General features: G+C 38.5%; 1 protein-coding gene across 1 annotated transcript; it reads right to left on the reverse strand.

Moving 5' to 3' along the window:
- On the reverse strand, window positions 186-11,380 carry CLEC1B (C-type lectin domain family 1 member B). The gene is made up of 6 exons (XM_005680854.3): window positions 11,199-11,380; window positions 10,272-10,370; window positions 9,067-9,180; window positions 8,736-8,887; window positions 3,449-3,555; window positions 186-816 (listed from the first exon to the last, which is right to left on the reverse strand). Exons 1-6 carry the CDS (start codon window positions 11,260-11,262, stop codon window positions 672-674), a joined length of 681 nt encoding a protein of 226 aa, XP_005680911.1. The 5' UTR covers window positions 11,263-11,380; the 3' UTR covers window positions 186-671.

The following is a 13,478-nucleotide window of genomic DNA, read 5'->3' on the forward strand; positions in this document are numbered from 1 at the left end:
TTACATATAAAATAGATAACTAGTGAGAACCTACTGTATAGCACAGGGAACTCTACTCAGTGCTCTGTGGCTACCTAAATGGGAAGGAAATCCAAAAAAGAGGGAATATATGTATATATATATTTGCTGTACAGCAGAAACTAACACAACATTGTAAAGCAACTATACGCCAATAAAAATTAATATAAAAATAAATAATTTTACTGATTCCAAGTTTAGTATCCTTTCTCTTACCTTATACTGTCCTTCAAACTTAGATATTTTGCATAGCTTAAGTCAGTGAAGCCCTAACTTTTCTTGTTTCAATGTAAAATATATGTATTTATGTCTGAAGATGCAGTGAATCATAGTATGAATATCTTGTGATAATTAGGAATGGAAGACAAGGAGAATGAAAATTAATGGAAACAGAACAATTAGGAAACAAATGGTGGGTTCACACACGGGCTTCTGGATGTTTAAAGAAGGCACTAACCTGTTCCTCAGTATAAAGGGCTATATAAAGAAGGAACTACATGTGTTTGGTAGGATAGATAATGCAAAGTCATGGATAATGACTCCAAGCTGAAAAAAAGGGAAAAATAGGCAATTCTGCGGCTAATGGTTCCTTCACCCAGATCTTTTATTGTCCAATCAAGCACTTATCTGTGACATTCTGCCCCATGTCTGCATTAAAGTAGTTGTTCCACCTTTACTGTGCCTGCTTTCCTTTCACACATTAAGTAATGTCTATTCTCACAGAAGGTAGGGTGAATTTTTCCATTATGAAAATAAGCACAATTCATATGTTCTGTTCCAGTTCCAGAAAGCTTCAACCTGTGAATAGAAAAGGGAGAATGAGCTCCTTGGAAAGCTAAATGAACAGTCAGCAATCAAACTCTGGGTCTGGGCTTCTCTAATGGCTCAGATGGTAAAGAACCTGCTTGCCATGGATGAGACCCAGGTTCGATCTCTGGGTTGGGAAGATGTCCTGGAGAAGGAAATGGCAACCCATTCCAGTATTCTTGCCTGGAGAATTCCCCAAACAGAGGAGCCTGGCGGACTACAGTCCATGGGGTCGCAAAGAGTCGCAAAGAGTCAGTCACAACTGAGCGACTAACACTCAGTCAAACTCTGTGTGAAGTAGTCTGTGGCACAAAGTGAAGATAAGGAGTATGAGGGGAAAATATAAAAAGCAACATTCAGATCTTTGAGGAACTCCCAGACTGCTTTGGAGTATGAAGTGTGCACATGTGAATAACACAGTGGCAATTTAATATATCTTAAGATTAAGTAGAAGTGAACAGTAGGTACAATAAGAGTCCAGAGGAAAAGATGGATGGGGATCTGAAATGATGAGAAAAGGCTTTACTTTCTCATCTTTTCATGGAAGATCATGCTTTAGTTCTGTTTTGAAAGAAGGGTAGAATTTAGATTGAGAGAAGCCCTATTGGACAAGTACCTACACAGGGTGGAAATGAGCTCAAGGAAAAGTAAGTCGATTAGTTATTTTTGAAATGAGGATTTATGTTACAGGGTAACAGATATAAGACTGCATTATAATTGCTTGTTCACTTGCCTATATTTCCTGCTACACTGCTATAACAAGAGGACAAAGAATGGATATTTATTAATTCATTTGCCAATATCTGTGGGATACCTAGGTGGCTCAGTGGTAAAGAATCCCCCCTGCCAATGCAGAAGACTCAGGAGACTCAGGTTCCATCCCTGGGTCAGGAAGATCCCAAGCAGGAAGAAATGGCAACCCACTCCAGTATTCTTGCCTGGGGAATCCCAAGGACAGAGGAGCCTGGTGGGCTACAGTCCATAAGGTCGCAAAGAGTCGGACACGACTGAGTTAGTACAAGCACAAGCACGAGCATGGGATACCTGCTACATGCCAAACTTGTTCATGTGCTGCTAATAGAGGGATAAACAAAACATAAGGTCTTTTCTATTGGGAACTTACATTGTAGTGAGGGAATGTTGGTAAGAAGCCAACAAATAAAAAGAAAATCTCAGAGACTGGTAAAAGTAATAATGGAACAGCGTGATGTGATAGACTTGAGTGGATGCAGTGGAGGGAGGCTAGTTTAGTTTGGTAATTAAAGATGGTCTCATTGAGAAAATGATGTTTATAAAGACTTGAGTGACAAGAGGGAGCCTGCCACGGAGGAGGGGATTCTAGAAGGAAATAGCAGGTACAAAACCCTAAGACCACAAAACATGTTTAATTTTTTGAAAGAACAGAGGGGTCACCAGTGTGCCTGAACTATTGTGAAAAGTCAGCAAGCGATAAATGTAAAGTCCAGATCTATGAAGAAGCTTGCTTGTACTCCTAGTACTCTTGAGTTCTGTCCATAATAAAAATTTAATAAGTATCTGTTGAATGAATGAATTAAAAATTAAGTAATGATCTAATTATGCAAGTTTGGGTTGTCAATTTACATTTTAAATGGAGAGACATTGCACAATGTGAACAAAGGTGACTGGAGATTAGAAAATCATTTTTTTCAGATATAAATTTATTTATTTTAATTGGAGGTTAACTACTTTACAATATTGTAAAGTAATTGTATTGTAATTGATCCTTTTGCCTGGATTGTCTGTAGAAGGTTAGAGTCTTTTGACATAGACTTTAGAATCCTCTTGTAATTGATAACGTGCCTGATTCTTGGAGACCTCTGAGGTAGAACGTAAAAGCCGTTCAGTCATGTCCGGCTCTTTGAGACCCCATGGACTGTATAGTCCATGGAATCTCTAGGGCCAGAATACTGGAGTGGGTAGCCTTTCCCTTCTTCAGAGGATCTTCCCAACCCAAGGACTGAACCCAGGTTTCCCTCACTGCAGGTGGATTCTTTACCAGCTGAGTCACAAGGGAAGCCCAAGAATAATGGAGTGGGTAGCCTATCCCTTCTCCAGAGGATCTTCCCAAGTCAGGAATCAAACCAGGGTCTCCTGCATTGCAGGTGGATTCATTATGAACTGAGCTATCAGGGAAACCCCCTAAGGTAGAAGACAAGGGAAAATGATACTGAAAAGTCAAAAAAAGACTCAAAGTAAGACGTTCCAACTATAAATTACAAGGATGAAAATTTTGTTCTCAAAATATGTGACGAGAATCAGATCACGCTACAAAAAAAACACCAAAACCAAACCAAACACACATGGAAAGTGTTCAATGGTAAAGTTAAGGGTAGAAACAAGTGGCAAAAAAAAGTGTCAGGAACAAGGGTGGATTACGACTTAGATGAAAAGCAGAGAATGGGAGAGTCGGAAAATAGAATCTAATTGCAAGCGCTCTCTTGTTAGGATTAGGGAGTAAGTAACTCAGTCATCACCTTTGTAACACATAGTACAACACAGAGCCACTTCCCAGCTTTTAAGTAACTTGTGCTCAAGAGCAGAGAGGATCTCAGGAATAAAAATTCCTAGTTGTGCCTTGTGTTCTGAGTGTCCAATGACTTACACAGTTTCGGAAGGAACTGAGCCATCTTCCCACCTCCAGACGTCACTGGATTTCTGGCGGGACAATCCAATCCAACGAATTAATCCAGTCCTGCTATTGAGATATTGCTATTGCAAACACAAATAATTATAATGGTCAGGGTGTTTCTACCGTTCTTATAATGATATAAAGGAAAAACTTCATGATAAGACTCTGGAAAAAACAATGGATTATATATCTATATTAATGCTAACTGATTGTATTTGATATTTAGAATTATACCAAGTTTACTTGTTTTAGCAGAAAAATACTTGTAGGATATAGGGAAAAACTGTAAACAAGATAGATAATATTCTAATAATCCTATATGTTTATGTTCCATCAATTGAAGGTTAGAATCCCAAATAAAGTACCGCATATGAGAAGGAAAATGAAAAATACATTGTTGATGAAATTTTATATTCCCTAGAATTAAGCTCTGCTTTCTTTGGTTTCATTGCTTAGCTTGTCTACAAAATCTTCATATAGAAATATCAATTTTTTTTAGTTGACTGGATAAAAGAGATGTCTTTCTCAAAAGGATTTACAAATGACATACATCTACAATTTTTTACTTTGAAATTATCTCTATTTACGGTACTATATGGGTTTCCCTGGTGGCACAGTGGTAAACAATCCACCAGCAATGCAGGAGACAGGGGTTTGATCCCTGGGTTGGGAAGATCCCCTGGAGAAGGAAACAGCAACCCATCTAGTATTCTTGCCTGGGAAATCCCATAGACAGGAGCCTGGCAGGCTACAGTCCACGGGGTCTCAAAGAGTCGGACATGACTTAGTGACTAAACGCAGTAATACTTATTTATTTTGTTCATTGCCTGTTGCTCCAACTGGAATAAGGTTCCATGAAGCTAATAATTTTTGTAGGTTTTATTAACACACAGGTTCAAGTCCTCAAATGTGTTGAATTAATGGATGGATCAATCAATCAATCAATCTATGGGTAGCAAAATTAGAAGAAAGTCAAATGTTCATGGGCTCGCATACCTCCCAGGAAAAAATAGATGAGGACATGCTCTTGGCAAATAAAAATGGCTTGAGCATCTTGGCAGGAACATGAAGCACAAGACGGCATTCCATGAGAGAGATTTCGTGAGAGTCACTTATTTCTTAAATGTGAGCTACATGTCATGTGTCTATTAACTTTTTTTTCTTTAAAATACATCCACATTATATACTTCACTATAGAATTGACAGATTCTACCTGAAGTTCTGCCCAAAACTCAACTATTTTTTTGTTCCTCAAAAATTACATTACTTCTTTTAATTGTACATCTTCAACATGATATTGGCCTATAGCAATAAGACTTGAGAAGACATGTTTAGTCTCTAACCTTCTTGTAATAGAATTAAGATTTTAAGGCACTCTCTTATTTTGTCTGATTTGAAAGAAATTAATTTATCTGAGTATCTTCTTTATGAAGCTGAGCCCACAAGAAGAGCAAATATGTGGTACAGCAAATTAGAATAACAGGACATACAAATGAGCATGAATGTCACTGGGTTAATTTCCTCTTTTCTGGTCAGTTACTGGTTATTTCAGCTCTCAACAAGGTACGAGTCAATTTTGCTAATTACTTATCTGCCTGGAGCCACCACGGGAGATCCCACCCATGACAAGTTCATGTGGAAGAGAACTGTTAAGCAAGGCTTCAGGACTCAGCTGGCTCCCAAGGCTTTCTCGAGCATCTACCCCAAAACCAGAATCTGTCTGTTTTACTATTTCATGACTTTCACCAACTAACTCCTCTGACATTAACAGGGGGCTAACCCTGACCACCTTTCTCTGGAGAAAATTAACTTAGGGCTATAGCTAATAAGTCTCCTGGACATGAGAGGAATATTTCCAATCAAACCCCCTCTGTTAGTATTATAGCTTTCTTGGCAGGTATATCCAGACTCTTGCAGCTATGCATATGATTATTTACATCCTCCCAACTGTGAGAGGCATGGAAAGCCTAAAACATAGGGCCTTTTAAAGAGTTAAAAGTTACTAGAGTAGTGCTAGGCATAGGATTTCATTATTGGGCCAATGCTTGTTGCTAAGTTCCCATATCTCTTATCCACTGTGGACCTGGGAGTGCATTAGTTGACATAGTTGGAAAGTAAGAAAAACAAGTGTAGCCTTGAAATTAACCACATCAGACTTTTGAGCTAATTGGTTCTTTCTTGTAACTCACTGCACCTTTGCTTCGTGAGAATGTAACTCTGTTTAATACTTTTTGAGGCTGACATAGATTATATATATAAGAAAAAACATTTCAAGGGAAAATAAGTTTTCTGGTTGAGAAGCCTTTATCAAAAGAGGGTCATAAAATGTTCACAGGCCTCCAAGGCCAGAAGATAATGTACACAATATTGTTTATGGGGAAGGTTTGCAGAAAAATCCTGGTTTCGATAAAGACAAAACAGAAGTAATGTTTGGGCTGACACTGTATGACTTTGCATCTTTTATTTCCCTCTATAAGACAAGGTATTAAAGTGCCTTTTAAAAATAAAGCTATTGGGCCTCACTTGAAGAAGCTTGGTCACCCCGTGTTCTTCTTTTTTCTCTTTTTTTCTCTCTTACTTTCTTTTTCAGGCTGATCCCTTGGAGCATAGAGGCTCCCTGTGTTCACTTATCTGCCCAGGTTTCTAAGACCTAAACGGGAAGACGTTCTGTGTCTTCACTCTCTCGGTAGACTGGGAAGGCACCTGTGGCCTCTGTGAACACGGCAAACTTCTTGTCTCGAAGTTTTATTGGCTTTCTATGTAAACCAAGGAATATCAGCCTCTTTCTCTCCTCTATTTTCTTATCCACAATATTCTTTCTTTATCTCTCTCTAAATCATCTGCCGACGCCGTTTTTCCTTCAGGTTCCCCTGGATCCTGTGGGGGCTGGACCCCAGCAGTTCTATAGAAAATGACTTGCCATTGGAGAAGGAAATGGCAACCCACTCCAGTGTTCTTGCCTGGAGAATCCCAGGGACGGGGGAGCCTGGTGGGCTGTCCTCTATGGGGTTGCACAGAGTCGGACATGACTGAAGTGACTTAGCAGCAGAGAATGGAAACCTGCCCTGTGGGTTTTGGAGCCAGACTTCCTGAGCTCAAATCATAAAAGCTCTTTTATGTGGGAATGTGGGAAATTGGACAATTACTTTATTCCCTTGTGCATTAATCTCATCACTGTAAAATGAAGAGAAAAACAAAACAAAACCAAACAAAACCAAAACCAAAAAAATCCTTGTAGGACTGTTGTAAAGTTTGAATTAATAAATGCTTTGAATCAAAATAAAAAAAAAAAGAAAATGACTTGCCTAAATATTTGAATTCTATTGAATCTCTGTCTGCATAGAACCCAAATCCTGATCTATTCCAATTTACATTTGATTTCATTTTAATATGCAAAAATGTGAATAATTACTACATTCACATTTTGTGATAAATACAATAAACAATTTCTGCCTTTTAAAAGATATGTGCTTTCATGTATATGTAATGGCTGAGTCCCTTCACTATTCACCTAAAACTACACAACATTGTTTATGGGTTATACCTCAATACAAAATAAAAAGATTAAAAATATGGATATATATATATATATATATACACATATGTAAGTATCTCTTGATTGAGGTGAAAGAGGAGAGTGAAAAAACTGGTTTAAAACTCATCATTCAAATGAGTATCATGGCATCCAGTCTCATCACTTCATGGCATATAGATGGGGAAATGATAGAAACAGTGACAGACTATTTTCTTGGGCTCTAAAATCACTGTGGATGGTGACTGCAGCCATGAAATCAAAAGACACTTCCTCCTTGGAAGAAAAGCCATGACAAACCTAGACAGCTTGTTAGAAAGCAGACATTAGTTTTCTGACAAAGGTCCATCTAGTCAAAGCTATGGTTTTTCCAGTAGTCGTGTATGGCTGTGAGAGTTGGACCATAAATAAACTGAGTACCAAGAACTGACGCTTTTGAACTGTGGTGTTGGAGAAGACTCTTGAGTCCCTTCTGCAAGGATATCAAACCAGTCACTCCTAAAGGAAATTAACCCTGCATATTCATTGGAAGGACTGATGCTGAAGCTGAAACTCCAATATTTTGACCATCTGATGCCAGGAGCTGACTCATTGGAAAAGACCCTGATGCTAGGAAAGGTTGAAGGCAGGAAGAGAAGATGTAATAGAGGATGAGATGGTTGGATGTCATCACTGGCTCAATGGACATGAGTTTGAGAAAGCTCTGGGAGATGGTGAAGGATAGGGAAGTCTGGCGTGCTGCAGTCCATGGGGTCACAAAGAATCAGACTGTCTGAGCAATTGAACAACAATGTTTTGACTAACTGTTATTGGGTAGAAGGGAAACTCCAATTCTTGGCTCCTGGCTTGCTCCCAAGATTTACAAAAAGGGAGAGTGCAGTAGCGAATGTGAATGTGTTTTGCTTGGAAAGAGCTTTTGTTAGAAGCTGTCAAAGAGGGAACTGTGGAAGAGGGGAAATGTTTTAAAGTGTTTTCAACTGTGTCAATCCCAGTCTCCCAATTCCTCCCACCACCTCCTTTCCCACCTTGGTATCCATACATTTGTTCTCTACATCTGTGTCTCTATTTCTGTTTTTCAGATAAGATCAGTGATACCATTTTTCTAGATTCTACATAGCACGGGGAACTCTACTCAATGCACTGTAATGACCTGAATGGGAAAGAAATCCCAAAGGGAGGGAATACATGCACACATAGAGCTGATTCATTTTGCTGTGCAGTAGAAACTAACACACTATTGTAAATCAGAGCAACTGTACTCCAATAAAAAATAATTTAAACTATTAATTTAAATTAATAAAACTATATCTGGGAGAATCTGTGAAAAGACAGAATTTGCACCATGGTTCATTCAAAAAGTCAACAACTTAGCAAAAACTGAGACGGCATGTTATGTTGGGATAACACTGATATTTATATTTCACAATCATATTGAGTTTCTTTATATTTCCAGATTCTTTTTTGAATTCATAAATAGAGTTAAGGAAACTAAGAAATTATCTTAACTTTTGTTGCAGAGATAATACCAGAACTCAAAGTTTCATTAGTTCTATTTAAATACTTTCTACTCGCAAAGGCTGTAATTTTTACCGAGCTTGATAAACCTCTCAGATGAGAAAAAACTGGACAACATAGACATGTGAAAAAAAGAAAAATGCTGAAGATTTGTCTCCTTTGAGATTTATCTCCTTATCACTCCCAAGATATCTGAGATAGAAATATCCTTACCAGGATGCTCTTGCTGGTGATCTTCACAAGAGTAGCATTTACGTCAATACAGTACTTCTTACTCTCTTCCCATGTCAGGTTGTGCTTGAAAAATCCATAGCAACTGTCTCCATAGTATCGCCAGTGTGTGTCACATGGGTTGCACTTATGACCTTGAGGAGAAAACAAGCATAGGATCCCGTTCATTCTGAATTAAGTTTACTTTTTCCTCATCTTCATTGTTTCCTGCATATCTCAAGATTCTTTAGAGATAGCATCAAAAAAACAAAAACAAAAACAAAAACAAACTCCAGAGTTAGGGGAGATGAAGAGGTTAACAAACCGTACTTACTTTCCTTTTGTCCTGATAGTTGTATTAAATCTTGGCAGACCTTCTTTACTAACATTTTCAGAGTTCCTGAGAGATTTTCATTTTCGGCTTGTAGGTAGTTTTGCTGCATGACAGCTAGATGGAAACATTAGATAATCATTTTTAATTAGAATAAAAAGGGCGATGCAAAAATGTCCTCTCTATGAACTTTAAATTCAGTAGTTATCAATCTTTGAAGTATTTACTGAATACATATAAGTAGTGTGTGTGTGCTTAGTCACCCAGTTGTGTCCAATTCTTTGCAAACTAATGGATTATAGGCCACTCAGTTCCTCTGTCCATGGAATTTTCTAGGCAAGAATACTGAAGTGGGTTGCCATTTCCTCCTCCAGGAGATATATGAGTAGATGAGTGCTGAAAAGTGATCAGGGTAAAATGGGTAAAGTAAAATAATAATAATAATAAAAGAACACATTAAGTACTGTGCAGAATGGCAGCTGAGGGTTCTGCAAAAATAAAAAAAAAATTAAAAAAAGAGAACTGTCAATACTTGAACGAGATAATCACAAGTAAGAACATGCCATGATCAAATCGCATGCCCAAAGTGGCTGTTTTGATTTTTCCTTGAACACAAACTTCTAAGTGCATTTCACAGAGGTGAATGACCTCTATTATTACGCTTCCATGTAATATCAGAATATTCATTCTTGTTGTGCTCAAAGTACAGCCACATTGAAATCAATCAAAGGTGGTGAATGAAACATTCTAAAATATCTTATGGAAAAATAAACAGTATATGAGCAATTATACATTATAAAGATATGTTATTGTTTATTAGCTCAGTTATGTCTGACTCTTTTGAGATACCATGGACTGCAGCCCACTGGGCTCCTCTATCCATGGAATTTCTCAGGCACGGATACTGGAGCAAGTTGTAATTTTCTTCTCCAGGGGATCTTTCTGACCCAAGGATTGAATCTGAGTCTTCCACATTGTAGGCAGATTCTTTACCATCTGAGCCATCAGAGAAGCCCAATTAATTTAATCTAAAATTTAATTTTAATCAGAAGTTAAAGGTCAGAATTCTCCCTTACTGAGAGCGTCCTGGCCCCTAAGCATAGGATGATTGGTGTGGTGACAAATATACAAATAGTGACAATTAGGCTTAGTGACATACACCAGGACACTTCGGTATGCCACATCATTAGGAAAAAGTCAATACTTACACATAAGCCCCAGAGCCACCAGCCCAACAACCATCCCCACGCATAAGACCAGCAGAGCCAAAGCCATCACACGCCACAAAGGGGAGGAAGCAGGTTCCACTGTGGGCATACAATAAAGATGTCAGAGGGCAGGCAGCATGGCATAGCTATGGGACAGCATCACCCCATCCCTGCCCTGTCAGCATTCTCCAAGTGACATAAACTGCTTCTTCGGTCCATCTTGCCTTTGCTCCCGTGGTGATCACCAACAGTAAACACAACCTGCTCCATTCCCACTCCCACTGGACTTCTCTCTGAGTCAGAATGTAACTAGCTGCTAAGGTCTTGTGTGTTTGTATTTCTCTTTGTTTTGTGCCCAACCATATAAACAATTGTGGTGATAAGGAGCAACTATAGAATCACACTCATTTGCTGACATCTTAGAAAATGAAATTTCTGAACGTTCTCTTCGCTTATCCCCTAGATTTCTAGTCCCTCCACATTTAACTCTGTAAAACTTAATATAATGTGCCCTGCTTGTATCCTTTGTTGTTTATGTGAAGTGTGAAGTGTTAGTCACTCAGTTGTGTCTAACTTTAAGGATTATAGCCCACCAGGCTCTTCTGTCCATGGAATTCTCCAGGTAAGAATACTGGAGTGGGTTGCCAGGCCCTCCTCCAGTGGACCTTCCCAACCCAGGGGCTGAACCTGGATCTCCCACATTAAAGGCCAGACTTGACCAACTGAGTCAAGGGAAGACCTATGTTGTTTATATTCTAAGTAAATCTATCTGAGTTTATGCTGATACCACTTAAATGCTGTTGGGAAAAAGGGTCATTCAGGAAAAGAAAACAAAACTATACATGCTATCACTAGTAGAAAAAAGGACTCTAGGGTAGAACCGTTTCAATAGTTCATTTGCAAGTTGCTGGCTCTGGGCGTTCTTACCTGAAGTCAGAGCTGGTTTTTGAGCTTTAATATTTAAGGTGACATATCCATCTTCATCCTGCATGGCTTTCCTTGGGCTGCAAGTGAGTTCAGTGTTCAATGGTTTCACAAAATTTGTCCACTCTGATGATCTCAATGTCTACCCGCCTGTGATTCTCCTCTGTTTGCTAAGTTGGAGCCACATGAGTTGGGGCACATGTTTTTTTGTTTTTTGTTTCTTTCCAGGAAGCCCTTAGATAGCTGCTCAGAGATACATGGACCTTGAACACAAAAACACTAAAATAATAACTTGTGGTAAAGGAGTAGATATGGCATTTGTTTCCTGTTTCCTTAGCTTCCATTCTGAATCTTCCATCATGTATATCCTTTCCAAGAGCAAAAGTTCACGCTTCATCTTAACCTCAGCAGAGTGCAAATCATGTTGTTTAAGCAGACTGACTTCTGATGAAAATTCATAAATAAAATATCATCTTATAAAGAGTTTATCTCTCTGTGATAAATGAGTCTGATATAATTTGATCTAAGAAGAGCTATATTTGATGTTCCATGGTCTTGTGTTAGAATGTCTAATTATGGCCTAGAATTCTTCTGAATTATTGCATCTTTTGCATGTAAAAATTTTTAAAAAATCAAGAAATCCACATGAGGCAGGATTTATATGGGTTAGGTTTATGCATCAAAGGAAAACAATCTAATACAGTGAAATAAAACAAAATTGATATATTGTCTTTTAGTAATGTTTTCACTTTAAACCAGGCTTCCCTGGTAGCTCAGATGGTGAAAAAAAAAAGTTTGCCTGCAATGCTGGAGACTCTGGTTTGATTCCCTCGGTTGGGAAGATACTGAGAGAAGGGAATGACAACCCACTCCAGTATTCCTGCCTAGAGAATCCCACTGACAGACCATGGGGGCCTCAAAGAGTCGGACACAACTGAGAGACTATCAGACTTTCACTTTAAATTGCCAGTAATGATAACTTGAAACAACAGGCTGAGCATCTCTTGCTTGGATCTATGTTTCATGAAAATATATTTGCCTTCATTTGTATCTATCAAGTGTGGTTTTGTGGTGTTAGAAGTATGTTGGGTGAGTACAGAGACTCTCAGGGTCAAAGGAGGCCTGATAGCATTAGTCTTAATTCTGCTTCCTCTCTCTACATAACCCATAAATGCAAGCTGAATTACTCAGCAAAAATGAAGCAGAGAACTGCAGGAAAAAGTGGTAGATAAATGATTTTCTTTTCCGTTCTCCAAAATCCAGAGGTTTGTAGAAGTTTCTCAGTCACCCGACAAGGCCTACCACTGACACTTTATTTCTACTTGCATATTTTTTTTAGTAGGCTCTTGTTTACCTATTTTATGCATAGTAGACTTAGCAGCAGCAGCAGCAGTGTATATATATTCTATAACTTTTTCATATCTTTTAAAAATTCTTTTCTACTTGAGTAATGCTCCTTCTTCTTTTGGCTTAGGAAAGTACAGCTGAAGTTTTTATTCCAAATAGCCTGATGAGTTTGCATTTGGAATAAAAACCTTTGTTTAATATTTTAGAGATTGATTGTTACATAAATTACCTCTTTTTGAAAAGTGTTTATTGAATTTGTTACAATATTGCTTCTGGTTTGTTTTGGTAATGATGGATAGAGGATGTGTAAAAAAGAAAGAAGGAGAAGCCAGAAGGGGAAGAGGGAGTCAGAAAAGTGGAATAAGTGTTATTTTTTATGGCAGAAAGTGAAGAGGAACTAAAAAGCCTCTTGATGAAAGTGAAAGAGGAGAGCAAAAAAGTTGGCTTAAAGCTCAACATTCAGAAAATGAAGATCATGGCAACTGGTCCCATCACTTCATGGGAAGTAGATGGGGAAACAGTGGAAACAGTGCCAGACTTCATTTTTTTGGGCTCCAAAATCACTGCAGATGGTGACTGCAGCCATGAAATTAAAAGACGCTTACTCCTTGGAAGAAAAGTTATGACCAACCTAGATAGCATATTCAAAAGAAGAGACATTGCTTTGCCAACTAAGGTCCGTCTCGTCAAGGCTATGGTTTTTCCAGTGGTGAGGTATGGATGTGAGAGTTGGACTATGAAGAAGGCTGAGCACCGAAGAATTGATGCTTTTGAACTGTGGTGTTGGAGAAGACTCTTGAGAGTCCCTTGGACTGCAAGGAGATCCAACCAGTCCATTCTGAAGGAGATCAACCCTGGGATTTCTTTGGAAGGAATGATGCTAAAGCTGAAATTCCAGTACTTTGGCCACCTCATGCGAAGAGTTGACTCATTGGA

Source organism: Capra hircus, chromosome 5, assembly GCF_001704415.2.
Source record: "Capra hircus breed San Clemente chromosome 5, ASM170441v1, whole genome shotgun sequence".
NCBI classification, from domain to species: Eukaryota; Metazoa; Chordata; class Mammalia; order Artiodactyla; family Bovidae; genus Capra; species Capra hircus.

Excerpts from the sequence above, each read along its gene's own strand:
- CLEC1B (XM_005680854.3), bottom strand. The coding sequence starts at position 11,262 with ATGCAGGATGAAGATGGATATGTCACCTTAAATATTAAAGCTCAAAAA. Across the intron at positions 10,371-11,198 it reads AAAACCAGCTCTGACTTCAG|TGGAACCTGCTTCCTCCCCT; the intron begins GTAAGAACGCCC and ends GTATGCCCACAG. Across the intron at positions 3,556-8,735 it reads TCACCAGCAAGAGCATCCTG|CAATATCTCAATAGCAGGAC; the intron begins GTAAGGATATTT and ends TGTTTGCAATAG.